Genomic DNA, 27,024 nt, shown 5'->3' with positions numbered 1-27,024 from the left:
CGAGTTACATGATATCTGTTTAGTTGATGAATATATTATGTTATTCACCAAATACAGATGGAATTCGGGAGTTGAAGAAAATGTAGCCATTCAGCTATTTTTCGCAAAAATGCCAAGCCCCTGGAGAGAAATGCGGATAAAAGAATACGTTCCAGGTAATCTTGATACTTTGGCAAGACGCGCCTCTTTTTTGAAAGGAAATTTGGCGGAATGGTGTCATATGGCAGCATTACAGAAGAACTACAAGAAAATAAGGGGTATTAACAAGCATACTCCTCTATGTTGTAGAGAAAATGATCTCCCTACGGTTATAGGGAATAAATCACATGGATTTAAAAGGAAAAAATTCAGAAATAATCCCTACAATAAAAGAATGAAAAGTTCTTGGAAACCAAGAACATTTTGGTCCAAACAAAAGGCCAGATCTTATAGATCAGGTAGAAGAAGTGGACCTACAAGAACATCCCCAGCAACAAACTCATCACAAGGCAGGGGAAGAACACCATCTAGAAGAACTTTCAGAAGAACTCATACGAGAGCAAGTGAAAGTTTCAAGGATTGCAACTGCTGGACATGTGGAGCAAGAGGACATATATCTACAAACTGTCCAGAAAACGAGAAAAATGGAGTTAAACTCTTTGAAGCAACACCAGATATGGATGATGCGGTATTCTTTCAAGATCTAGTCCAAGTATATCAATTTGAAGATATCCCCTCAGATGAAAGTATATACGAAGAAGATATATTGTTTAGCCAAGATGAATCTGAAAATGAATCAAAATCAGAATCAGAATAAAGAAGAAGTGTTTCGACACGAAACACAAGAGAGTTTGACTGGATTTTTTAGTCAAACCACGATATCTCATAATATGGTTCAAAGGATTATGAGAGAAAATCCAACATTACAGAAGTACCAAGGATTTTCGGCAGGACAAGTAGAGAGGGTCTTAGGCAACCTAGGGCTAAGACAAAGAAGACATCATTTGATTTACAAAGTATCCAGAAGGGAAATGACAATCCCGATGGAGTTAACAAGTAATCAAATAGAGATGCAGTTAATTCATTTTGAAGAAGTAAGAGAGGAATTGCAAAAGCTGAAAAGTGAGGTAGCAAGAACGATGTCTTGGATTCATATTGGAGCAATCCAAATAATGATCAAGGCAACTTTTAAAGAAGGAATAGATTCACCCATAGATATCGTAGTATGTGATAAAAGAATGGGGAATATCCAAGATGCTGTTCTGGGTACGATCTCAGGAAATCTATGTGCAGGAAAAATTGTAGGAGTTATTTATCCAAGAATAGCCTACAATTTAGCTGACAGAGACTTTAATCGAGCCTTGACGTTGCATCAAAATTTCAAGGAAAAAAGATTAATGAAGGAAGGTAATAGACCATATTCTATTACTTATCAAATTTCATATGCTCTTTCTAATACGCACCATTCTGAATTATTTTTTAGAAATGAGTTTATTGAAATTCCAAAAATCTTTGGAAAAGTTGCTCAAGCAATATACCCGGAAAGAATCGAGTTTCCTTTAATTCAGGAAACAGACATTCAAATACAAGATAAACCGGTTCTATACAGAGATCTAAAAATAGAACCCCGAAGGTTATCTTTTCAAGGTGACCGAATGACAAGTCGAATGTGGGAAAAATCTCCTATTCAGGAAATTCCACCAGAAGAAAAGAAGTTTTCAATAATAGAAAAACTTAGATCTCCAGAAGGATGGAAAGAAGTCAAAATAGTATTCGAAATTACAAGTCACAGAAACCAATTTCCTTGTAACTCGATTTACTATTTAGAGCAGCAGGTAACAGGAACTTACCAAGGATTAATATATATTGGAGAATTGAAAGTTCAAATCTGTGGAATTCCAAGAAAAGAAGTGGATCAGCTCATTCTTGGCCTAGAGTTTCTGGAGGACCATAAACCATAGAAACGCCTTAAAAAGGAATAGAGTTTATGGCAAAAGAAAAGACTTGGATGATTCAATAAGAATTCTACGAGATGGAAAATGAAGAGAATTGGATAAGGAACAATCCCTTAATCAGATTCAAAAACTCTGTTTACAAACAGAGGAAGAAACAATTGTTGAAATTAGTAAGTCATGAACATGATTTACTAGAACGCATTGAAGAAGTAGAAAAATGAGTAACCATACTCTACCTTCTGAGGCCTTGGGAAAACTAAAGGTAAATAGTCTTAATCGGATTACTGAGTTACAACACAGTCTGTTAAAAATGGCGGGGCCATTTAGTAATCCCTTTAAAAAATGACAACAAGTTCTTTCTCCATATACATTCCAATAGGGATGTTGTATGAACAATATAAGGCTGAATATTTTGCAGCTTATATTGACTCGGGAGCAGAAATTTGTACAGCAAAAATATGAGTCTTCCCTAAAAAATGTGAAGAAGAATTGCCAAAAATTGTTGGACGACATTTCTCTCAAAGAATTTTAATTCTTTGCAAAGGAATAAAACAAGCAGAGATCCTTATAGGAGGAGCAGGTCAAACACCTTGGTACAAGGTAAAGACACCACCAATCTATTTCCATGATACAGGAGCTGATATCCTGTTATGAAATAACTTCTTAAAAATGTTTAAGAAGTACACACAAGACAATGAGTCAAGAATACTTATGTTCACTATAATTTGTGATCATAAAATTATCGTTCAACGACTCAAGGTTGCTTTTTATCGACAAATACCGATAATATTTCGCAGTCAGCGTGGTGATAAAGGACAACTTTTTCACCCAAAAATGAAAGATCCAAGAAGGTTTGGAGAAACCATGTTGAAAATAACAACAGAACAAGAACTCCAAACAGAGGATATGGAGCTTCTCAAAGTAACTCTAAATCACAGAGATATTTAGAAAATAAAGTATCCCTTGAAGATGTCAAAAAGAGGCTCAAATAAAGTTACAACGAGCATCCTTTGGCATGGTGGGATAGAAATCAACTCATAGTCAGTCTTACTCTAAAGGAAGGCAAAGAGTATGAATTCGTCAGATATAAGCCTATCCCAATAAACATAACATATCAAAGGGATATGAGAATGATTATCAAGGAACATTTGGACCTTGGTCTAATCAAAGAATAAGTTTCACCATATAGCAGCCCAGGTTTTCTGGTCAAAAATCATGGTGAAATAAAAAGAGGAAAACCCAGGTTAGTTATTAACTACCAAGGTATTAATAAAATCTTGGAATTTGATGGCTACTTCATACCCAGTAGAGAACATCTAATTAGCTGTGCACGAAATGCTAGAGTGTTCTCAAAATTTGATTGTAAGTCTGGATTTTACCAGATTTGAATGGAAGAAGGCAGTAAGAAATTCATAGTCTTCTCTACACCACAATGACATTATATCTGTGAAGTTATGCCTATGGGATTGGCTAATGCACCCCAAATATTTCAAAGAAAGATGGATAATATTTTTAAAGATTATTTCAACTTCATGTTTGTTTATATTGATGATATTCTTATAACATCAAAAAACATAGATGAACATATTAAACATTTAGAGATTTTCTCTAAAATTTGTACACAAGAAGGACTGGTTTTATCTAAAAAGAAATCAGTCATAGCAACAAGGAAAATTGAATTCCTTGGAATTGAGATTGATGAAACTGGAATAATTCTACAACCTTATATTTTGGAAAAGGTAAAGAATTTTCCAGATAAACTCAAAGATGTAAAACAACTCCAAAGTTTTCTAGGAGTAGTTAATTTTACAGGGATGTTCATAAACAATCTGGCAATGTATAGAAAGGTGTTTAGTCCTTTGTTAAAAAAGAATGCAAGGTTTATATGGACCGATGAACATACTAAAGGGGTGAACCAATTAAAAGACATATGTAAGAATCTCCCAAAAATGGCTATACCTATGGATGAAGATGATCTGGTGTTATTTACAGACGCCAGTGACGAATGGTGAGCAGCAGTTCTTACTAAGATCACTCCGGATGGAGAAATACCATGCAGATACTGTAGCGGTATTTTTTAAGAATCTGAGGCTATCAGATGACATATCAACGAAAAGGAATTTTATGCAGTTAAAAGGGCTTTCAAAAAATGGTCATTATTTTTACTTGCTAAAAAATTCACTTTGAAGGTTGATAACACTCAGGTAAAAGCTTTCCTAAGGAATAAGATTGAATCTAAACCTGAGAAGGCTAGGTTATTAAGATGACAAGCTTTATGTCAAAATTATATTTTTGATATTGTTATTATTAAATCTCATGAAAATATTCTTGCAGATTTCTTAACAAGAGATGGAAGGCAGTGACGTAGATTCCATCATGAAAATGCAGAGGCATCTCAAGGAACACCTTGGGTTGCTTCAAACCGAGTTCAACCAGCTTGTCATAAGTGCCGATATGGCGGGCAGGTTACAACAAGCTGATAGGATCAAAGTATCCAATCGAATCACGGGATGTATGCAAGCTCAAACTCAACTATGGGCTGCTATTCAAGGGTCAATTATGCGTGCCATAGAAAAACTACTGGTTTCTCAAAAACAAGAAATACAGTCACCGGTTGTAAAACAATATGTTGAGGATTCTAATACTCAAGAAACAAGCGCTAATCTATCATCAGCTTTTGATAATCTAGATAAAGCAACAATTAATGAGGATAACTTATAAAGTCAACCCTCCGCCTCTGGGGTAAAAGAGGAAGAGATCAATCTTAGGCCCTACACTGACAAGGGAAAATCTAAGATTGATACTAACCCAGCTGTAATTTCTCCATTTCAGGTTTATCAACAAAGATGGAAGAAATTAAGTACAAGAAGTGAAATCAACCCGATCACTTGCAGGGTTGATGTTGCAGGAATATATCCAAGGGTTTGGCTAAAAAACAATGTCAATCCTAAGGATGCAAAGCTATGGTATGAATTTGTGGCTCTAGCCTCAGTTTATACAACTTCACCAGGCTTCTAAGAAATATCACAACTACCAAAATGGATTCAGGAAGCAGTCCAAGAAACATGGGCAAATAATGATCATTTGTCCAGAGGAGATGTGCTCGAGTTATACTTCTTTAGTGCTGCTCCAGAACCAACAGGAAAAGGATCACACGAGCCCTTTCATTTCATCAAGCTAAGGAGACCTGACATGAATAATCAAAGATTTATCAAGGATCCTATATCTGAAGAAATACCATTGGTGTCCACCTTTGGAGAAAATGAAATTTCAACCAGAAGGGCATGGGGTATTTGGGTTTATCTCACCGAGATGGATAAGGTCAAGTTTTCGTTCAAATTTTATCAAAATTCTGTGAACGGATCATTTCTGTTAAACACAATGACAGGAAAAACTACAGCTTTTGCGGAAGAACTCTTCGAAAAGAAGAGGAACTTTTTGTGAAACAACAAGCTGCCGGGGAGTAAAGAAACTCGCCAAAAATTTTGTAACATGACTCATATCGAAAGATGGTCAGAGAATATCTGCCCAGAATGTCCAAAATCGAAGGAGCCAGAATTTGGAAAAACCTTCAAACCCCGAACGGATCGAAAAGATTTTTTCGAGACAAGCAAAGGTGGACAGGGACCACCAAAATCGCATTTTCCCAGGGGCCCACTGCAAAAACAAAAGATGCCCCGACAACAATAAAGAAGGCATGTGAGGAGAATAAATCCAAAAAAAAAAGTCAAGCATGTGACTCCTCCACTAGTAAAAGATGTCATCGGGCATGTGACTCCCACTAGCAAAAGATGCCATCAATAATGACATAAAAAATTCAAGACAGCTGTAAGATTCCCTGAAGTTTCTCGGTGAAACGAGTGGAACTTCGGCTATAAATACAGGATTTTAAGGAAGCTGAAGACATCGATCATTTTCTTCAGTTTTCTTACAAATAAAACATTGTAATATTTCTCTTTCTATTGCATTAAGTTTTTGTAACACCCGAAAATTTTAATACGTAAATTCGCATGCATAATTAGGAGAAATTAATTTTAAAATAAGGGTTAAATGAATTTATGTGTTATTATGTGATTTATATGCATGATTTAAGTTATTTTAGCATTTAACCCAAAATTAGTGATTTTTGTGATTTATGGAAATTAATTGGTTTTGATCGCGTAGACGGGACCGTGGACGGACGAGATACCAAAATATTTAGCCAAAAATATTTTATGAGTTTTATGAGCCTTAAAATAATATTTTAAGGTATTTTGTCAAGAATATTTTAGTATTTAATTATATATTTATTTAAGGGTTTATTTTTAGCAAAAATAAGTCATTTTATTGACTTTTATTAATATTTAAAAATTCCCAAAGTTTTAATTTCGGGATTTAGCTTTTTTCCCCATCAAATTATTATTATTTATTAAGGGTTTTTAAATATTAGTTTTATAGAATAATGTTATATTATTTAATAATATATTTTTTAACCTATTATCTAACCTACCCAACCCCACAACCCACTACCAAGCCGTCACTTTCATCCTGTTCATCATCTTCCTCACGTTTCATCAGCCTCCACCATAGTTTTGACAGAAAACCTCAACCTCCATAGCCGATCCATCATTGTCTTGGTTTATTTTGGTCCGTTCATCGTCCCGGAGTCCCGTAAACGCATCGTTCGTTGTCAAATAATTATCAAAGGCATGTCTATTCCTTCGTTTGAACACCATATAAGCTATTAATCTTGCATAATGTTTTATTTTGATGTCATTTGAATATTTCGAAATTTATGCAATTTTATGGAGGTTTATGCATGTTTGGGTATTTCTTGTCATGGCTCATGTTTTGTCCAACATGGCACGGTCCAGGGGCTAGGTCTCGGCCAAGGGGTGTTCGGAGGTTCATTAGGGTCGAGCAAGGTCAGGGGTTAGGGTGGCTCACGGCTGGTTCCAAGCTAGTGTAAGGTTTTGGGTCTTGGAGGGGCACAGCTAGGGTTGTAGGGAAGAGGTCACGGCTGGTTCATGCTAGGCCATGAACCAGCCTAACCATGGCATGGCTCGAACCGGCAGGACCCTGGGAAGGTCCTGCCGGCGGCGCTCCGGCCAGGGGCGGCCGAAGCGGAGGCGGCAGCAGCCCCTAAAGGGCTGCTGCTCGCGCAGCCGAGGGCTAGGAGAGGGGGGGGCGTCGGGTAGGGGGGTGCTGGGTGGTTCCGGGTCGGGTCAGGGTAGTGGGCCGGGTCAGTAGGGTCTAGGGTCGGGTCAGGCAGGTCCGGGTCCGGGCTAGGTGGGTCGGGCTCGAGTATGTTAATTTTAAAATATTTAATGATTTAATTGGTTGTTTGGGCCATTTAATTAGTTAGAAAATTATTTGGGCCTCCAAATAATTTTATTTGGGCTTTTTAAATTATTTTTAAGTTAACCCAATAATTCTATGGGTCCGTGGGCCCATCGGAATTTTTGGGCTAGTCAGTGATTTTATTGGGCCAGTCTAGGAATTTTTATGAATTAATTAGTTATTGGGCCTAAATATTTTTATTTAAGCCCAATAACATTTAAGTATTTTATTTTAGTAAAAATTATATTTTTTTTAAAATTAGTTATTTAATTATGGGCTTTAAGTTAGTTAACAGGCTTTAAGTCAGTTAAGGGGTTTAGTAGAGAGACCAGCAGTCTGGACCAACCCATGAAAATAAACTAAGTCCGGAATATATATTTAATTATTTTTTATGCATGAAGTCTATTTTAAATAAAAGTATATTTATTATTAAAATTAATTAAATATATATTACGGACATATTTTAAGTGCATGCATACATGAAATATTTTATGATGTGTTTATGATTAAGATTTGAGCATGAAAAATATTTTTATGGAAATTGAAGTGATGTGACAGCATAGAAGTGGGTTTTACCACTGACACAGAGGTAGTTCTACTACCGGCATAGAAGTGGGTTTTACCACTGGCACAGAGGTAGTTTACTACCAGCATAGAGGTGGATTTATCCACCGCCACGTACGATGGTTCTTTAGACTGATCAGTCGGCACAGTTATTAGTCACATTCATGGATATGACCATACACAGTTTTTATGTTTATGACATGCTCAATTATGTTATGTATGATGAAGAAAGTTATGTTATGTATAAGATTTATAATTAAGCATTTATGTTATGAAAAATGTTTCCACGCATGCTCCTGTACATGTATATGTATTAGTATTTACGTGATGCATTATTTTTAACCTTGTTATAAAGGATTAGACATGTTGAGCCTCTAGGCTCACTACGCTTATATGGTGCAGGTGAGTATGATGTAGCTCCTACCGGTGGCGAGGACGTATGAGCGAGCATGGCAGTGGCCCCGTGACCGTCTCGCTAGGATTTTATTTATGCATGAGTTATATATTCAGGATATTTTTATGTTTTGAGTGGTTATGAATACTTATTGATTTTTCATGATTTTAGTAGACATAAGTTATAAATTTTCATTATAGGCATTATTTTATCTATTACATGACTCAAGATTTTATCAAATAAATGTTTATTATTTTATTAAGCGAGTTATTATTTGTAATATTATTTTTAAAGTTTATACATATATGTATGGGCGTATATGTATATAGTATAGTATAAAATAAAAAAAAAGTTTTTCCGCATTTAGTAGTTCTAGGGCGTTTCAGTTTTACTTTTATGTATTTAAAAAACAAGGCTACTATGAGTAGCTAAACAAGTAATCTCATCCTCTTCAAAGGAGGTTGATTTATGTAATAATATGTTATTTGAATAAATTTTCGAAGCTCTTCTCTATCATAAGTTTTTACTATACGCCCTAAGGGTGGAAACGAAATAGGGCTGTGCTAGTTTCTGCTGAAGGAGTCTGTGTCAGGAACCATCGGTTGCGATCGCGTGGTTTGGTTGTGAGGAACAACCTGTAAAACCCGGTGGACATAACCCGGCAACAGTGTGGTCAAAGAGGTATTCTGCTTTAATTTACTGACGAAAGCATGATGAGATTAAACCTTTAAATTTTAAATAGGGAAATAAAGGGTAGAATGGACATTATTTAGTTTTAAGGACAAATTCAAGAAACTATTTAATGAATCAGGGATATATTTGGAAAATAAAAAGTGAAAGGGATATAATACGGAAAATAAAAAAGATACAGGGATATATTTAGGAATTGTCCCAAATATTACAATTTATTTGTAAGAAAATTGAAGGAAACGATCGATATCTTCAGCTTTCTTGAACGCTTGTATTTATAGCCGAGGTTCCACTCGTTTCACCGAGAAACTTCAGGGAATATTACAGCTGTTTTGCCTTGTCCTTCTCTGCCATTATTAATGACATCTTTAGCTAGTGAATGAGTCACCCGTTATCCATCTTGTCCTGTTATGCCATTATTGATGTCATCGTTTGTTTGTGGAGGAGTCACATGTCGTTATTTTTCTTTTGGCTCTATCCTCCTCGCATGTCTTCTTTATTGTTTTCGGGTCATCTTCTGCTTTTGCAGTGGTCCCCTGAAAAAACGCATCTTTGGTGGTCCTTGTCCACCTTTGCTTGTCTCGAAAAATTCTTTTCGATCCGTTCGGGGTCTGAAGGTTTTTTCGAATTCTGGCTCCTTCTGGTTTGGACACTCTGGGCATATATTTTTTGACCATATTTCGATATGAGCCATGTTACAAAATTTTCGGCGAGACTCTTTACTCCCCGGTAGCTTGTTGTTCCACAAAAAGTTCCTCTTCTTTTCGAAGAGTTCTTCCGCAAAAGCCGCAGTTTTTCCTGTCATTGTGTTTAATAGGAATGATCCGTTCACAAAATTTTGATAAAATTTGAACAAAAACTTGACCTTGTCCATCTCGGTGTGACAAACCCAAATACCTCATGCCCTTCTGGTTGAAATTTCATTTTCTCCAAAAGTGGACACTAATGCTATTTCTTCAGATATAGGATCCTTGATGAATCTTTGATTATTCATGTCAGGTCTCCTTAGCTTGATGAAATGAAAGGGCTCGTGTGATCCTTTCCCTGTTGGTTTTGGAGTTGCACTAAAAAAGTATAATTCGAGCACATCTCCTCTGGACAAATGGTCGTTATTTGCCCAAGTTTCTTGGACTGCTTCCTGAATCCATTTTGGTAGCTGTGATATCTCCTGAAAGCTTGGTGAATTTGTATAAACTGAGGCTAAAGCCCCAAATTCATACCATAGCTTTACTTCCTTAAGGTTGACATTATTTTTTAGCCAAACCCTTGGATATATCCTTGCAACATCAACCCTGCAAGTGTTAGGGTTAATTTAACTTCTTGTACTTAATTTCTTCCACCTCTGTTGATAAACCTGAAATGGATAAATGATAGCTGGGTTAGTATCAATCTTAGATTTGCCATTGTCTGTGTTGGGCCTAAGATTGATCTCTTCCTCTTTTACCCCAAAGACGGAGGGTTGACTTGATGAGTTATCCTAATCAATTTTTGCTCCATCCAGATCACCAAAGGCTGATGATAGATTAGCACTTTTTTCTTGAGTTTTAGATTCCTCAACATCTTGTTTCACAATCGGTGGTTGTATTTCTTGTTCTTGTAAAATCAATGGTTTTAGCATATCTTGTTTATAAAAAACCAATGCTTTCTCTATAGCCTCCACAATTGGCCCTTGAATAGCATCCCATAGTTGGGTTTGAGCTTGTATACATCCTATAATTCGATTAGATACTTTGATCCGATCAGCTTGTTGTAACCTGCCGGCCATTTCAGCATTAATGGCTAACTAGTTGAACTTTTTTTGAAGCAAACCAAGGTGTTCCCTGAGATGCCTTTGTATTTTCATGATGGAATCCACGTAACTGCCTTCCATCTCTTGTTAAGAAATCTGCAATAATATTTTCATGAGATTTAATAATAACGATATCAAAAATATAATTTTGACATAATGCTTGCCATCTTAATAACCTAGCTTTCTCAGGTTTAGATTCAATCTTATTTCTTATGAGAGCTTTTACCTGGGTGTTATCAACCTTCAGCATGAATTTTTTAGCAAGTAAAAATAATGGCCATTTTTCGAAAGCCCTTTTAACTGCATAAAATTCCTTCTTGTTGATATGCCATATGATGGCCTCAGATTCTGAAAAAAGACCGCTACAGTATCTGCATGGTATTTTTCCATCCGGGGTGATCTTGGTAAGGACTGCTGCCCACCATTCGTCACTGGCATCCGTAAATAATACCAGATCATCTTCATCTACGGGTATAGCCATTTTTGGGAGATTTTTACATATCTCCTTTAATTGGTTTATCCCTTTAGTATGACCATCGGTCCATATAAACCTGGCATCCTTTTTTAACAAAGGACTAAACACCTTTCTGTACATTGCTAGGTTGTTTATGAACATACCTGCAAAATTAACTACTCCTAGAAAACTCTAAAGTTGTTTTACATCTTTGAGTTTATCTGGAAAATTCTTTACCTTTTCCACAATATGAGGTTGTAGAATTATTCCAGTTTCATCAATCTCAATACCAAGGAATTCAATTTTCCTTGTTGCTATGACTGCTTTCTTTTCAGATAAAACCAGTCCTTCTTGTTTACAAGTTTTAGAGAAAATCTCTAAATGTTAACATGTTCGTCGATGTTTTTTTATGCTAATAAGAATATCATCAATATAAACAAACATAAAGTTGAAATAATCTTTAAAAAGGTTATCCATCTTTCTTTGAAATATCTGGGGTGCATTGGCTTATCCCATAGGCATAACTTCCCAAATATAGTGTTCTTGTGGAGTAGACAAGACTGTGAATTTCTTACTTCATTCTTTCATTCGAATATGGTAAAATCCAGACTTACAATCAAATTTTGAGAACACTCTAGCATTTCGTACACATCTAATTAGATGTTCTCTACTGGGTATGAAGTACCCATCAAACTCCAGGATTTTATTAATACATTGGTGGTTAATAACTAACCTGGGTTTTCCTCTTTTTATTTCACCATGATTTCTGACCAGAAAACGTGGGTTGCTATATGATGAAACTCCTTCTTTGATTAGACCAAGGTCCAAATATTCCTTGATAATCATTCTTATATCCCTTTGATCTGTTATGTTCATCGGGATAGAATTATATCTGACGAATTCATACTCTTTGTCTTTCTTTAGAGTAAAGCTGACTTTGAGTTGATTTCTATCCCACCATGCCAAAGGATGCTCGTTATAAATTTCTTTGAGCCTCTTTTTGACATCTTCAAGGGATATCTTATTTTCTAATTCTATATCTCTGTAATTTAGAGTTACCTTGAGAAGCTCCATATCCTCTGTTTGGAGTTCTTGTTCTGTTGTTATTTTCAACATGGTTTCTCCAAACCTTCTTGGATCTTTCATTTTTTGGTGAAAAAGTTGTCCTTTATCACCACGCTGGTTGCGATATGATTTAACGAATAATATAATATCTGAATAATTAACCTAAGGCTCTGATACCAATTTTGCGGATAATTCAAAGTACCATAATTGAGCACAATTATTGCATAAATGAAGTACATAAATGCATAAATTGAGTACAAGAATTAAACATTGGATTTGACCATGTTTGGTGGTCCTAGGGAGTTTTAAGAAAGAATTTTTATTGTAGGGATTAATAAAAAAAATTAGGTTTGGGTTTAGGGATTTATTCACAATTCACTCATTTTTTAATCTATAAAAACTAGGGGTGTCAAAACTCAACCCAACCCGCCAACCCGAAAAATATCAAGTTAGAGTTTGGGATTTTTTTGGTTTGGGTCGAATCGGATTGACCCGAAAGCTAACCCGAAAAAATTAATCGGGTTCGGCTTAACCCGGTTGACCCAAAATGACCTGAAACTTTTAATTATTATTATTATTTTTTATATAAAATTAAGATAGATTTACTACATTTTTATACGATGTATGTTTGAAAAAAAATTATTGTATATTGATATAATATATTTTCGTCATTTAATGTTTATTTTATACAATTTTTATTTTTTAAAATAATTTTTTATTTTTTATAATAAGTATACTTTAAATTTTCTACAACTAAAAGTTTAAATTTAAATTATAGATAAGCTAAGATTTTATTATTATGTGATTAAATTAAATTTTAATATTATTATTGTGTGTTTTGAATTTTTATTTAATTATTTTGTTAAAAAATAAAAAATAAAATCGGGTTGGTTCAGGTTGATCGGATAATGCGTGTTAGCCAGGTTCAAGTTCGGGTTGGGCATTTTCGGGTTGGTTCGGGTTCAGGTCGGGTTCGAATTGACGAATTTTTTAAAATTATTTTTGTCAACCCGACCCGAACCAACCCAACCCACTCAAATTAACACCCCTAATAAAAACACATAAAAGCTGAAATATACAAGAAAAAAGGGTAAAAATACTACCATTAAGCTAATATCTCATCCACCACCAAACCAATGACCAAAGACACAAATAACGTTCATGATAAGTAATCAACAATGTTAAAATAATTTAAAAAATTAATAAATTCACACAATATTAATTTCTTTATTTTTTATTGTTTATAAAAATAAAAAGCTGGTGGTCCCGTCCGGTGAAGCTTGATCACCAGCGAGCACATCAGCCGAGAACTCTGGTGTCGCCGCCGCCTGCTCGTCCAGTATGTTCACCAATATCTTCATCTTGTTCCTCGTCGCTCTCGCCAAGGGACAGTCCGCGGCTGACGCCTTTTCCACGGCGGAGCCCCTCCTCCTGCCTAGTGAGACGGACTCTTTCCTAGGAGCTACACAGTGCCCGTCGGTGAATCCCAAACTGAACTACAGGCCGGTGATCGGAATCCTAACTCATCCTGGGGACGGTGCATCTGGACGTATCCAAAATTCGACCGATGCTTCCTACATCGCCGCCTCTTATGTAAAGTTCGTGGAGGCAGCTGGTGCCAGGGTCATTCCTCTCATATACAACGAGCCCTCGGAGATTCTATCCGATGTAATCCGTACACTCTTTCTTCTTCTTCTTCTTCTTTTTCCCTGAAAATTTGAAATTGTCAACGTGCTTCTTGTCGTTAATTGATCAGTGCTAAATGGTAATTCTATGAATTCGCATCATTTGAGAATGTGAACGGATGTTTATTATTAAAAAGTATGTTCCAAGATAACAGAAGGTTGAAAACATAATAATTAACATATGCTCTAATAAGCAGATTTTGCTGCACATTTATCTGGCTGCTGGTTAAATTTTAGTTAACATTATGCATCCAAACATTCTTTCAACATTTAGCTATCATCCCTTCTCATTGTTACCTAACCACCAATATTCGGTTGAGACGTGTTGCCGAAGTAGGAGAAACTTTGTTTTCCAAGGTGTCACTTGCGATGAGAAAAAGACTATCAATTTGTTTGCTACAAACGAGGTTCCCATCGTCACATCACTTAGATTTGAGGGAATGATGATGTGTTAAGAAATTGCTGTGGCTGGATGTTCGCACGCCTTCTTCTTCTTCTTTTTTTTTTTGGTTGGGGGAGGGGTTTTTTAAATAGTCTTGGATTTGTGCCCTCACAAATTGCAATTTTTATATATTTCAATCAATGTTGCAGAAACTCAATCTGGTTGATGGGGTCATCTTCACAGGAGGATCGGCCAAAAGTGGTCTTTACTTTGAGGTTGCAGAGTCCATTTTTAAGGTACCTGGTCATCCAAAATATCAGTGGAACCAACGACTTCCTAACTTTCTATATAACAGCACTGACAAGGAGGAAATGTGATCATATAATTAAGATTCTCTCTTGATGCTGAAATAACATTCTAACACTCACACACATGAACAAAAACTTCGAAGGGCAGTTTTCTGGTTTTCAACTCTTTGGCATTTAAATAAGTTTAAATGTGCTTCTTATCATGCTCCCTAGATTTATTTCAACAACCATTGAATTTGTGTCCTATGCCATTGTATTGCATTCTCTTGCAAGAAATTAAGGACATTGACTTGGGACCACACTCAACTCACTCAGTTGAGTTCATTTTGTTGTGAAGTTTAGAAATCCAGGAGTAGGACCTGGATGTAAAGTTGAATTATTCTAAAGTTTGAATCAAGCGATTTGTCATTTAATAAATTGACCGTGTCTGTTACATGACACTGGATACACATTTAGATTTGTGGCTCAACAATGAAGGCGTGGCTGTGGTGGGATGGTATAATCACATGATATGAAGCAAGTTATAGGGCTAGATGTTGCAAAATGTGCATCTCTCGGTGCAAAGAAACGTAGTTAATAAATACTTGCAGTTGAGACTTGTTTGGAATTTTTTATGCAGATTATTCTGAGGAAGAATGAAGCTGGAGATACTTTTCCTTTGCTTGCAATTTGCCTAGGTTTTGAACTGGTAACCATGATGGTCAGCGAGGTAAGCTATATAGAAACATGGATTTATTTGTTCCATTAGTTTTTATGGATGAGTTTAACCACAAGTTCTTTAAAAATACAAAATTGAGCCCACTTTATATATTTAAAATTCGACAAACCCTTTATTTTGAAAATAAACTTTCAAAATTGCAGTTTTAAACCCTGAAAACATATCACGATCTCTCGAGGCATGAAGGTTATTTTATTCATGAAAATCAAGAGCATAGGTTTTCAGTAAGACCAAAACCTTACAAGTTGTAGGCAGTAGCTGATACTGTAAACTTTTGGTCTTTTAGATATTAGAAGATGCCTGATACTACTCTGTTTTATAGTCTTCAATTTTTATTTTTATATTGACATTTTGAGATTTGCGAAGGTCTTTGTTGCATGATTTCCGAAAAAGAACATCCTTGCTTGTGGGGTTCATTAAAGGGTAAAGTTGGAAATCTTTGGGTTTATATCAGTATAACGATTTCTTCTTGGTATGTATTGTTAAAGATCACTTAAATGAAGGGAGAGTACACCCTAATCATTTCTTTATTTTGAAGCCCATTCTTGTAGACCCGTTTGCTAGATCTCTTACATGTTGTCATAATTTGTCTTTTTGGAACTCTGTTTTACCTAGTTATGCCAGCCGTGGATTGATTGGCATCTTCCATGTGTTGATCTTAAAGCATACGCAATTCTCACCATTGCAACAGGACAAAGACGTCCTGGAGAAATTTAATGCACGAAATCAAGCCTCTACACTGCAATTTGCAAAAAACTCAGATATCAATGGCACGGTTTTTCAAAGGTATATTTCAAATTTTAATGTCATGCTCATATTTATTCTCCGGTTCATCAGAAAGTTTTAGTTATGACAGGAAATCATTTCAACTAAGTCCGATCTTGTCGGCAAATCTTTTATAGGAGTATGCCATTGAGGTTGGTTTAAATTACACAGAACTCCCATTCAAATATCTGAATTACATTTAACTTACCTCAAGGAGAGGTTTAAACATTTTTAAACTTCCAAGGAATCTAGACATAATTCCGATCTTTGTAGAAATATTTATAAGCTTTAGACATGCATTACAGGAGGTAAATGTTTTCTTTTAAAAGTGGTGACTGTGGCATGCTAAATTTCAATGTAAATCAGTATATAAAATTGCCACGTTTTCCATCTTAGCATCCTCCAAACTCTGAATTTATAATACTCGTGCAAGCAATAATACTTTTTTTTTTTTTTTTAATTTGGTGATGTGCCGTATGGTATAATTCATTGAAATAGAACACTCTTTGGGTCCTGGACTCGCAAGAACATACCACAACCAAAACTTCTGGGAATAAAAAGTTTGACTTGGTCTCTAGCTAAAGTGGAAATTTTTGCAAACTGAAGTAACAACCGAGTATATGTGGATTTGAAGAGAAATGTTGCAGCTACTCCTGGACACTAACGTTTATGATTCACATTTATAGTGTTTGATGATCCAAAAATTCTCTGTAAACTGAAGTAATCAATTGCTATTGGACAGTGAACTTTTTAACCTGACAATGTTTATACGTGTTGCAGGTTTCCTCCATGTTTACTGAAAAGGTTGAGTACAGAATGTCTTGTAGTTCAAAATCATATGGTGAGTGGTAGACCAAGTTCTGTTGTCCATATTTGTTTTGCACTTGTTGCTCTCCCAGGGTCGACTGCTTAAATGGCATAGGACCAAAGTTCCTTGTAATCATTTTTCTTTAATAATTATTTACTTTGTCCTGAATTAAATAATAATATCCAACCAGATAGAGTCAGTGACACTGACAACTATAATTATTGCATAGTTATAAACTAGGGATCTGCAGCAAGCCATTTTATCCACATGGGCTGCTAAAACATGAAACATTTGCATTTTTACATCTCTATTCTGTCTACGTGTCAATGAGTGCCATTGGTAATCTCGCTGAAGATATACGAGTATATGTAAGCATGATGAACTTTTCTGTTGATCTTCTATAATTTTATGTCAGCCTCAAAATGAATTTATTATAATCTCAATTCTCAAACGTGAAGTGTTACCTGAGTTTTAGTTCCCATATCTATGGGATATTTGAATAATTTGAAAGCGTGTTTGCTTGCTCGCGGAGCCATCTGAAATTATTTCGGCATATGTAACCAGCAGCAGATAGAGATCTGAACAATTTAAGTTCATTTATTTCATTTGTTTCTTTTTGATTATTGATTTGATGGCCTTGATACTCCATAGTTTTATGCTTAGCAATTGGAATATGTGACCTTCAGGTTTTAGAATCAAGCTGGTAAAATTCGGTATTAAAACCCAGTTACATCTTCAAAAATATGCTTGAATTACCATTATTGATATATTCATCTATTTGACAGTATGGGATATCACCAGGAAAGTTTCTAAAGAACAAGAATTTATCTGGTTTCTTCAAAATCTTAACAACTAGTGTGGATCAGGATAGCAAGGTATCAAATAGCCTCCTCTGTGGTTCTTACTTGAATTATTTTTTATCCTTTTTTTTTTTCCATTTTCAATCTGGGGACATCTGTGGACACTTGGTAGGATCTCAGTAGCGATTGTCCTTGTTGATCTGTATCAGGTTTATGTCTCAACAGTTCAGGCAAGCAAATATCCAGTAACTGCTGTCCAGTGGCATCCAGAGGTATAACTTAGCTCCTGCAAACCATAGTTTTTGCTGTATTCACAAATCGCATTCTCTGTTTGCTGAATGACATGTAGACTATTTTCACAATTAATTATAAAGCGATGAGAGACTATTTTTTCCTCCCTAAAAATTCCAGTAGTCCATTTTCCTTATTCTAAATTGCCTCACCCTGCGCATAGACATAGTCATATTCCTTCTTCCTATACTGCAAAATTCTGACTTTTTCAGAGCTACTTTGTGACAGAAAAATGCTTTTGAATGGGGCTTATCGATGACTCCGCACTCAGAAGCAGCAATTCAAGTGACTCAACATGTTGCAAACTTTTTTGTCGGGTAACTTTTTAATCAAAGTTGATGCATTAAAATGCTTGTCATTCTATCTAGCCGTTGGAAAGTAAAAACTTTGTTGTAACTTTCAAGTGTCGCAACATAGTGATGTGGCAAAGACTGAAGCCCTATGACTGCATCTTATTAGACTAGGTATCAAATTTCGTCTCTCTCATCTGTTTAATGTGTTGGGTCCGTTTACATATTTTTCCATCTTCATGTGCTATATGTTACCAGTTAAATTGCTTTTTCATTTAATCAATGCTTGTTAGTTAAAATAATCCTGCCTCAGTTAATCAAACCTCGTAAAGGAGATATTTTATTTAAAAAGACAGTTCTGTAAGGTGACACCTTGATCAGTGGCCAAGTTCTTCAAGCAATTATGCACTACGTGTTAGGCCTTGATTAGGAATCAAATTGTTTAATAATTTTCAATTGGTTGCAACTGATCCTTATCTATCGAGCGTGAGTATTGCCAATTATGGTGAATTACCCTCCAAATGAAATATTATGCAATATTTACACGATATTTATTAAAGTATTTTTGTTTTGCCCCCTTCCAATTTTTAAATTTGAATATTTTTATCTGGATTTTGATACTCTAAAATGCATCCCCTGTATTGTTCAAAATATTTGGGTCATCTGCTGTATGTTATGCATTTTGATCCTTATAATCGGTCTGCAAAGTAGTCATTGTTATTCTGACATGATCAATTCTTTCAGGCAGGCCAGAAAGTCCATGAACAGGCCACCTGCTCAGAAAGTGCTCGAAAACCTCATATACAATCACAGTCCCACTTATAGCGGCAAGGCTGGGTAAGTGTCAAATGCTTTCACTCTTCTTGTTGGTGCTTTCCCATTTACAAAGCGGCAAATCCAGGGAGTGACTCGTCCAGCTTTCCGCTATTTCTCTGCTCGTTCTCACTATATCTTGCTGTTCTTGGAGAGGCAGACAATAAACCATATTTCCCTGGGGACCAGGATTGATTTTGCGGGAGTGTTAGCATAGTTCACTGTTGGGTATTTTTTCACCTGGGAAGCAAAGCATGGTTCATTGTTGGTTTTTTTTTTTTACCTTTTTCTTTTCACAATGGAGGCGAGGGTGTAACCATATTTTTGGAGGGGAGTATAAATAATTAGACCAAACACCCGTGGAGGTAAACTTAGTTAACCCTTCCCTTTTTTTGCAGGAGGGGTTTCGATGAAGTTTACATTTTCACCTAAAATTGTTCCCTCGAGTTTCCGGTTCGTGCATGAAGTGAAATAATTGGATGAAACTAGACCCGTGCAGCACTTGCTTGGTGTACTCTAATCACAAGTTGGCGCCTAAAAATGGTGCTGGGGATGTTTATATAAATGTTTGAGTCTGTAAAAGTTAAAACTTGCGAACATATTTCTATCGTGGGAACTGTTGTATAAGTGGTGTCATTAGTTTGAGTCTCACTATTGGATTAATTACACATATCTTGATGTACGTCGATAATTGATGGAGTTGTGTAAAATATATCTTATTCTTGAAACTAATGTTAAAACTCAAAATTGCTTACAAGCCCACATGAAAAATATTTTATCGATATAGAGACATCATTACAAATATGAGTAGTTTTATATGAGGCGGTCTAATTGATTTATATCCGTGATATGGATCGATCCGACTTTTATTTATAATAAAAAATAACATATTTTCATAAAAAAACAATACATTTTCATGTGTCGAGTCAAATAGTAAATATATTATCAATTAAAAGTTAAAACGCTTCATGGGAGTTGTTTTTACAAATATTGACCAAAATATTGCATAAGGTCTTTTAGGAAATCAGATGAACCATTAATCATCTTGTTTTACCAGATTTCCTCATTACTTAAAATCAATCAGTTCCCCTCGGCCCTCAGAAATAGTTATATTTCACCGGTTATTGCAATTTCTAAACTATTATAGAATACATTGATAAAACGACATATTCAGCTTGATAAATACTTATTAAACGTTTCTGGAAAAATATTTTTTATACATTGTTTTAAAAGTCATTTCAGAAAAAAAATATTTGTTTGGATAATTATTCAATAAAAATGTGTTATTAAAAATTATGTTTTAATTTCTATAGTTGCTTTGAATTTTAAAAATATCAAAAAAAAATGTCATTTGATTTTGAAAAATTATATTTAAAGAATTTTTTTTTAAAATATTTTAATAAAAATGTTTTACAAAAATCTTATCCAAATAAATACTTTAATATTTTCATTTATAAAACACTAAAAACATTTTTAAAGTACATTATTTAAACAACCTATATATTTTACTTAAAAATTTTCAATCTAATTATCGATTAAAATAAGGAAATTGTAAAATATTATTTGATTTATTTTGGCTTCTTATAATTAATCCTAATATAAATTACGAAAAAATTCACAATGATAAAATTATGCCAAAACATTTCTCATCTGTGACACACATGACACAGCGCATATACAAAAATCTTTACTATTTTTACTATATTATTAAGTGTGCGTATACCAGAAAAATTATTTTTGGTGTCATAATAAATTTTCTTAAATTTTCCAATTATACTCCTACACTCCCAAAAAAAACTATCATGTCTCATTTTCTCCAACTTTCCTTTCGATTTTTCTTCTAACCTCATTCTTTCTCTTCCATTTTTCCTTCACTATCAAATTAAAATTTCCTCTGCCATCAAGTTGAAGTTTTTACCAAATTATATATTTACAGGACACGCATCGCAAGTGCCACGGTAGCTTGTATATATATATTTGTCCACTGTGTGTACCAAAATGACAAAATCCCCAAATTGGTGGCCATGCGTACACTATAAAAATTATTTTTGATGTCATGATAAATTTTCTTAAATTTTCCATTTATACTCCTACACTCCCAAAACAAACTATCATGTCTAATTTTCTCTCACTTTCCTTTCGATTTTTCTTCAAACCTCATTCTTTCTCTTACATTTTTTCTTCACTGTCAAATTAAAATTTTCTCAGCCATTAAGTTGAAATTTTTACCAAATTATATATTTACGGATACGCATCACATGTGTTACGATAGCTTATATATATATTTTGTCCACCGTGTGTACCAAAATGACAAAATCCCCAAATTGGTGGCGGGAAATCAAGTGCCCTCCCTGGGAGGGAAACTAAAACGGAAGAAAAATACCGATTCATTTTTCGTCTGACGCAAAAATGGCCGAAATCGAAACCCTAGGCATCCTCGACGAGGTTCGATCCATCGTATCCGACAAGCTTCAAGTGGTAAATCTTTTTCTAATTTAAATTATTACATAAGTCGGAGATTCAGTATCAGGAATTGCTGTCATAATTGGACAAGATTTCTGTGATAATACTCATTTTTCAAGGGAAAATGATGAGATCAAGCTTATTACTAAAAAACACTTTTATAGGGGTTTACTTTCAGATTTTTGTCGATGACGCGTATAAGTTCCTTTCTCTCGTAGGTTTCCTACAAATGGCTTAGTCGAAATTTTTTGGTGTCATCTAATGTTGCAAAGAGGTAACCATGATCAAACGGTGTAATGACCATCGTTATTCTCTTAGTGTTATTTTATGTTGCCCACACTCTGTGACTTGGTTGTGAATTTTTGGGTGTAGTTTGCTACAGGACTTCGTCGAGAAATATGGAAGCGAATTAGAAGTGATATTTTCTTTATCGGGCTGGTTGAAGGATAAACCTTCTACTTACCATATAAGGCTGGTTTCCAAGAATAAGCTTACAGGTTCATATTGTGAAACACGTAGCTAGATTTTCTTGACTGAATTGTAATCCACCAACTTGTTCAACTGATTGCTTACTTTCTAACTTTTTCACCGACTAGAGCTTATAAATAAAGTATGCGACAAGATGAAATGCATAAGTCAATCAACTGTGAATCCTCTGTTAATCTGCGATGGTTTATATACTATGTATGGTTATGGCTAACTAGGTGTCTCGGTTTCCACTTGTATGGTGTTTCAGACATCCTATGCTGATAACATGCACCTCAATGTGGTCGGAGAGATTTAAAAAACATCATATAATGTGGCTAATGGTGGTTTTATCACTCATGCTGTGCAAGAAGGTGGTCGCACTCGTACTCCCATGGACGGGGTTGTTAGATATGTTATCTTTGTCTACACATATGATTGATCCTTGGATTGCTCTTTTCTCTTTTCTATCAAATTTTAACCAAAGCCATATTTGCAATTTTTTGTTATTAATTAATTAGGAAACAAGTTGACAGTTTATCACAAGTTTCTCCACTATGGATACTCTTCCTTGTTCCAACAGAACTTTTTCCCTTGATAATATTAAAATTGGCACGTGTATGGAAGCCTATAATCAGTGATCTTAAAACTATTTAATTTACAAGTTAATACTTAATATAGGGATATGTTTTCTTTTTATCTTGTGAATTCCTGTTATCATTAAGGATGCTTTATTCTATTTTGGGAAAAAAATTGAAATAAGGAAGCAATTTTAACTATTACCAATAGCTGTTATTTCTGGAAGGACCCCCCATTTTTTGGATAACCCAGTTCAGCATGTTTGGTTTCAAGTGTTTGTTTTTCACTTTGTGACAGTTTTGCCAACGTTGCAGATGCAAAACAGGAGTTCGAAGGACATTGTTCTGTTCATGTCTACAGTGTACAAGCCTGTCTTCCTAAGGATCCAGCTACCCTTTGGAACCACGAGTTTGTCCAAGCTGAGGATTTCTGTAAGCAGCCACTGCCAGATGATAATTGTCTGCGAGATAATAGGTGCAGCACTTGTTCTGACATTCATTATTTGAAACATTGAAAGCTTAAATGCCTTAACAATTTTGCAATGATGTGATATAAACTGCAATAGTGATCACTGTGATGAATTATAAATTGCAATGGCGCTCATACTGTATTGTCTTATGGTCTCATTCATAATTTTTAGGCATGCTTATTGTAGATCTACTTTTTTGCAATGTTGAGATGTGCGGCACCTGATTGGTTCCTTCATTGTTTCTAAATTAATTGAACTTTGGTTAATAGGTTTTCTGGTGTTTCAAATTCCTTTGTTAAGCGAAATGCTGGCAAAACACCTTTGGCCTCTGCTTCCGTGCAGTCAAATGCAGCAAAAATCTCAGGGTTGTCTGTTAGTACTTCTTCGCATGGTACTACGGAAATTCCACGCCCTCAGCAGAAAAAAGTCCAGCACTCAAGTCCTAATGTTGGGTTGCCATCTCCTAACATTGTAAAAAATGTCAAAAATGAAAGTGATGTAAAGCTAGATCTGGGACAGGATCCCCAGCTTGCTGCAAATGAAGAAAAAGTTCCTCAGCTGTTTCCTAAAAAGAAAAAGGATCCAAATGATAAAACTTCTTCTGGAACAGGAGGTTCTCTGGCTAGCATGTGGGGTCGTGCATCTGCAAAATCAAATCCAGATGTTACCTCCGCACAAGCCAACAGCTCCAAGCAAAAATCTGCTGGTTAACCCTTGTCTTTTTGTCTGTTTGAATAGTAAAATTGGATTCTTATTTGTAAGAACACTTAACTGCTGGCTATTCTTTTAATAGCCTTGATTGGTGTTATCTGACTATTTATAATGTTTTCATTTTCGTTATTCTCAATGCAAGCAGCTAGTGCTGAGGCTCAAATTTGTGCTCGTGAAGCAGAACATGTGAGCAGTGATGACGATTGCCAAGATTTTAATGTAAAGAGAACTTCTAATGGTGAAGGAAATAGAAAGCGAAGAGTTGTATTTGATATGTCAGATGAAGAAGATGAGTATCAAAATACGATTAGTCTGGCATCTCCTGATCCTCCGAAAAATTCTACTCTAGGTTCAAAGCAAGGGTCAAGTGTTTCAGGCATGGAGTGCAACTTAAGTTTTGATGAGAAGGAAAATAAACCCAAAATCAAGGAAGTGAGAGAAGCTGATGTAAAACCTAAACAGCCTGTGGGTGATAAAACTATAGTCAAAGATGAGAAGGTTGAATCTCCCATATCGGAGAAGAGCGAAAGCCATGTTCGCGGGACCGGTGCAAGTATGAGGGATAATGTGGCTGATGCTGGATCTAAAAGAAGAAAAGTGTTGAAGACACGGATTGATGAACGTGGAAGAGAAGGTAATTCTATTTTTTTCAGGGATACTGAATAAACTAGTCTTATTTCCTTGCTGTTGTATTCATTTTGTATCAATCATTCTGACCTATCACACTTCTGGCTTCAGTTACCGAAGTTGTTTGGGAGGGGGAAGAGCCAGAATCGAAATCTGATGATAATTCTGTCAAGAAAGAGGGGAACAATGCAGTGAATAATTCTACTGACAGGTTAAATACCCATGTTTTCGGCGTTTGTCTTCAGTTGCTTTAATCATGTTCTGTAATTATAGATTAATATTTGTGCATTGTTATGGTAACATCCATTAGATATCCCCATCTTCTTCAGTAATTATTTACTATATATGATGAATTCTGGTCGTGGGGATGATGTAAGATTTAAATATCTACTTGTGTTGACTGGTCTCCTGCATGGATTTCATTTTACCTTATGAAATTGATCAACGAACTATGTTTAGAGGTCGAATTTCCTTTCTTGGAATTTTTACCTTGTCTGCCGCACAAGGAAAATCACTTCAGTGTGTGCGATTTAAGGTCTTGACAGAAACTATACTTTGACAATCCATAGGAAAAATGTGTAATGTTCTATAATTTCAAATTTCCTGTACTATATGCGCCTCTTTGAAGTCTTTCAGTTTCTGCCTCGTTGCCGATTGATTGGTGTGATTTTGAAAATACCATCTCTTCCTCGTGACACTAATTGATTTTCCATGCTAACTGTGGTGTTCTAGGCCACTTGTGGCCAGGAAGTCACCTTCTGTAGGAGGCAATGCTCCAGCAAACCAAGCAGGGAAAGGTGGAAACAAGAAAGCCGCAAATAAGGATCCTAAACAAGGAAACATCCTCTCATTTTTCAAGAAGGTTTGAGGAAACAATTCCATCCATCTCAAATCGCAGGTTGATTTGCAAAGCTCTCATATTTATGTATACAAGTTATTTAGTTATTTAGAGAAGTAGCCTTTTGTGGTTGTATTTAAAGCTTGTGAAGACAGCTCCTTTCTGTTCTACTGAACTTGGCCACCTTTCATCTTTGAGCCATCTAATTTTAGACCACTTACAGTTTTAAGAGTTCTGAAATCTGCAGCACAGCTCAGCAAGTCATTGTAATCCTGTGGTTTCATGCAATCGACTTTGTTTTTCCTTTTCTCAAGTTTTGAATATAAAAAACGATATTGCTAATTGCAATCTTGATTATAGAATCGAACAACTTGCTGTCTTTTGAGCCCTTCTGTATAAATTTATTTACTTTTTCTAATTTGGTCCTTGTAAAGTTATATTTGCTGAAATAAAAATATCTTCCAGAATCTAGATTGCGTTGTCAAATATAAATTGATTATATGTTACACATGTTAGAAAAACAATGCATATTGTGCTGAAACATCTAAAGTGATCAGTAAAGCTTGAGTAGTTAGATGAAAGCAGATCGTACCCTGATAATTTTCACAAATTTCTCTACATCTTGAATACAAATCTGCTTTCTATTTCAACTATCTCGTATCAAGTTTGTTGGGTCACTCAAAACATACTTTGGCAGCTCGTACCTCGTGCCTTCTCCATCAAAGCAAACTGTCATATCAGGATTATGAGCTATGATCCCTGCATTGTCTAAGATTGCCTGAGCAACAGTTGGATCAGCTTCTGCAGCTTCTCTGAGTGCATCCCAAATTTCTTTCAAATGCAAATAATAAGATTTTAAAAATGGGGTAAGAGTTCAACATTTTGTGAATTCATGGCTAAATTTACCTTTGGTACCACCATTGTGAGGAGCAGTGTGCCAAAACTCTTCTTGAAGCTGTATAAGCTGACTCTTCGTAAGTTTCTGTGGATGCTTCCAAGGTTTCGGCTTTCTAATATTTCCAACTCTTCCTGTTGTAAAGTCACAAATTGTGTCAATACCAATTCTTATATTTGTTATATTTCTAGATGTTGAATCTAAATTTCTGGTTATAGCAAGCAAGCAAGCAACTGAAAATGAAGGAGAAATGTTTAAATTGAAGGAATCTCAACATCCTTACCTTTAGTTTGCTTGGATCCAGCACACCCCATGCTATAGAATCAAATTTGATTTACAAATGAATCTCTATGAAATTAACTGTAATGTATGCTGTTATCTGTGGAGTTCGTAGAAAGTTGCAGCAAGTGTTCTTGGAAAGTGCATGTGAATTTAAGTTGATAAGGCCAAAATTTTCCCAATGTGAAGACATTGATTGAATTTGCTTCTTGTTGTGGAGTAGTTGGTTGGCTGTCATGTTTCACTCTCGTGATAACAATTGTTAATCTTATCTATCCGTCTCGGTTGAATTTGAGAAGCTTGTGAAGCAAACGAATTATGTTGTCGACGTAATGTTGTATTTGTATTAAATAATATAAGTAACGTGCCACTTCTGTTTGATAAGAAATCTCAGCTCAACGAAGTCGGATTTACGATATTGAGTTGTGTATTTTAAGATGCTAAATTTTGAGTTGTGTATTTTAAGATGCTAAATTAGAATGAAAAAAATATTCGATGACAATGGTCTAATTAATACAAGTAATCTTTTTTTGTCATAAGTCGAGTAGGTATTTGATATTTCATGAAACGATCTTACGAACCTTATCTATGAGAAGGTTAGCACAAATCCATATAATGAAAAACGATAT

At 35.3% G+C, this 27,024-nt stretch overlaps 3 protein-coding genes across 7 annotated transcripts; 2 read left to right on the top strand and 1 right to left on the bottom strand.

Moving 5' to 3' along the window:
- Nucleotides 1-13,421: 13,421 nt before the first annotated feature.
- Nucleotides 13,422-19,814, top strand: LOC140863314 (gamma-glutamyl hydrolase 2-like). Of its 3 annotated transcripts, none has more exons than XM_073266653.1 (10): nt 13,426-13,877; nt 14,486-14,572; nt 15,204-15,293; nt 15,967-16,088; nt 16,848-16,908; nt 17,661-17,750; nt 17,885-17,947; nt 18,195-18,283; nt 19,001-19,093; nt 19,468-19,814. In XM_073266653.1, the coding sequence occupies exons 1-10, from the start codon at nt 13,551-13,553 to the stop codon at nt 19,499-19,501; spliced, it is 1,056 nt and encodes a 351-aa protein (XP_073122754.1). In that variant the 5' UTR covers nt 13,426-13,550; the 3' UTR covers nt 19,502-19,814. The 3 variants fall into 3 exon arrangements, with proteins under 3 accessions (XP_073122756.1, XP_073122754.1, XP_073122755.1); XM_073266654.1 differs by having other exon boundaries at nt 13,428-13,877; nt 15,994-16,088; XM_073266655.1 differs by lacking the exon at nt 17,661-17,750 and having other exon boundaries at nt 13,422-13,877.
- A 1,579-nt stretch (nt 19,815-21,393) lies between these two features.
- LOC140864301 (uncharacterized) lies at nt 21,394-26,054 on the top strand. Of its 3 annotated transcripts, XM_073268401.1 has the most exons (9): nt 21,394-21,547; nt 21,751-21,806; nt 21,905-22,029; nt 22,891-23,050; nt 23,315-23,751; nt 23,899-24,390; nt 24,495-24,594; nt 25,116-25,281; nt 25,919-26,054. In XM_073268401.1, exons 1-8 carry the CDS (start codon nt 21,479-21,481, stop codon nt 25,249-25,251), a joined length of 1,575 nt encoding a protein of 524 aa, XP_073124502.1. In that variant the 5' UTR covers nt 21,394-21,478; the 3' UTR covers nt 25,252-25,281; nt 25,919-26,054. The 3 variants fall into 3 exon arrangements, with proteins under 3 accessions (XP_073124502.1, XP_073124503.1, XP_073124501.1); XM_073268402.1 differs by lacking the exon at nt 25,919-26,054 and having other exon boundaries at nt 23,902-24,390; nt 25,116-25,452; XM_073268400.1 differs by lacking the exon at nt 25,919-26,054 and having other exon boundaries at nt 25,116-25,452.
- On the bottom strand, nt 25,601-26,494 carry LOC140864302 (uncharacterized). The gene is made up of 3 exons (XM_073268403.1): nt 26,400-26,494; nt 26,128-26,250; nt 25,601-26,052 (listed from the first exon to the last, which is right to left on the bottom strand). The coding sequence occupies exons 1-3, from the start codon at nt 26,428-26,430 to the stop codon at nt 25,868-25,870; spliced, it is 339 nt and encodes a 112-aa protein (XP_073124504.1). The 5' UTR covers nt 26,431-26,494; the 3' UTR covers nt 25,601-25,867.
- Nucleotides 26,495-27,024: the final 530 nt, after the last annotated feature.

Source organism: Henckelia pumila, chromosome 4, assembly GCF_033568475.1.
Source record: "Henckelia pumila isolate YLH828 chromosome 4, ASM3356847v2, whole genome shotgun sequence".
Lineage (NCBI taxonomy): Eukaryota > Viridiplantae > Streptophyta > Magnoliopsida > Lamiales > Gesneriaceae > Henckelia > Henckelia pumila.
The sequence above is the reverse complement of the archived record's forward strand: the minus strand, read 5'-3'. Positions and strand labels throughout refer to the sequence as shown.

Coding starts and splice junctions, on each gene's coding strand:
- LOC140863314 (XM_073266653.1), top strand. CDS start 13,551: ATGTTCACCAATATCTTCATCTTGTTCCTCGTCGCTCTCGCCAAGGGA. Junction 14,573..15,203: donor TTGCAGAGTCCATTTTTAAG/GTACCTGGTCAT, acceptor TTTTTTATGCAG/ATTATTCTGAGGAAGAATGA. Junction 19,094..19,467: donor ACTTATAGCGGCAAGGCTGG/GTAAGTGTCAAA, acceptor CTTTTTTTGCAG/GAGGGGTTTCGATGAAGTTT.
- LOC140864301 (XM_073268401.1), top strand. CDS start 21,479: ATGGCCGAAATCGAAACCCTAGGCATCCTCGACGAGGTTCGATCCATC. Junction 23,752..23,898: donor CTCCAAGCAAAAATCTGCTG/GTTAACCCTTGT, acceptor TCTCAATGCAAG/CAGCTAGTGCTGAGGCTCAA. Junction 24,391..24,494: donor TGATGAACGTGGAAGAGAAG/GTAATTCTATTT, acceptor TTCTGGCTTCAG/TTACCGAAGTTGTTTGGGAG.
- LOC140864302 (XM_073268403.1), bottom strand. CDS start 26,430: ATGGGGTGTGCTGGATCCAAGCAAACTAAAG. Junction 26,251..26,399: donor TGGATCCAAGCAAACTAAAG/GTAAGGATGTTG, acceptor ACTTTACAACAG/GAAGAGTTGGAAATATTAGA. Junction 26,053..26,127: donor TCACAATGGTGGTACCAAAG/GTAAATTTAGCC, acceptor TGCATTTGAAAG/AAATTTGGGATGCACTCAGA.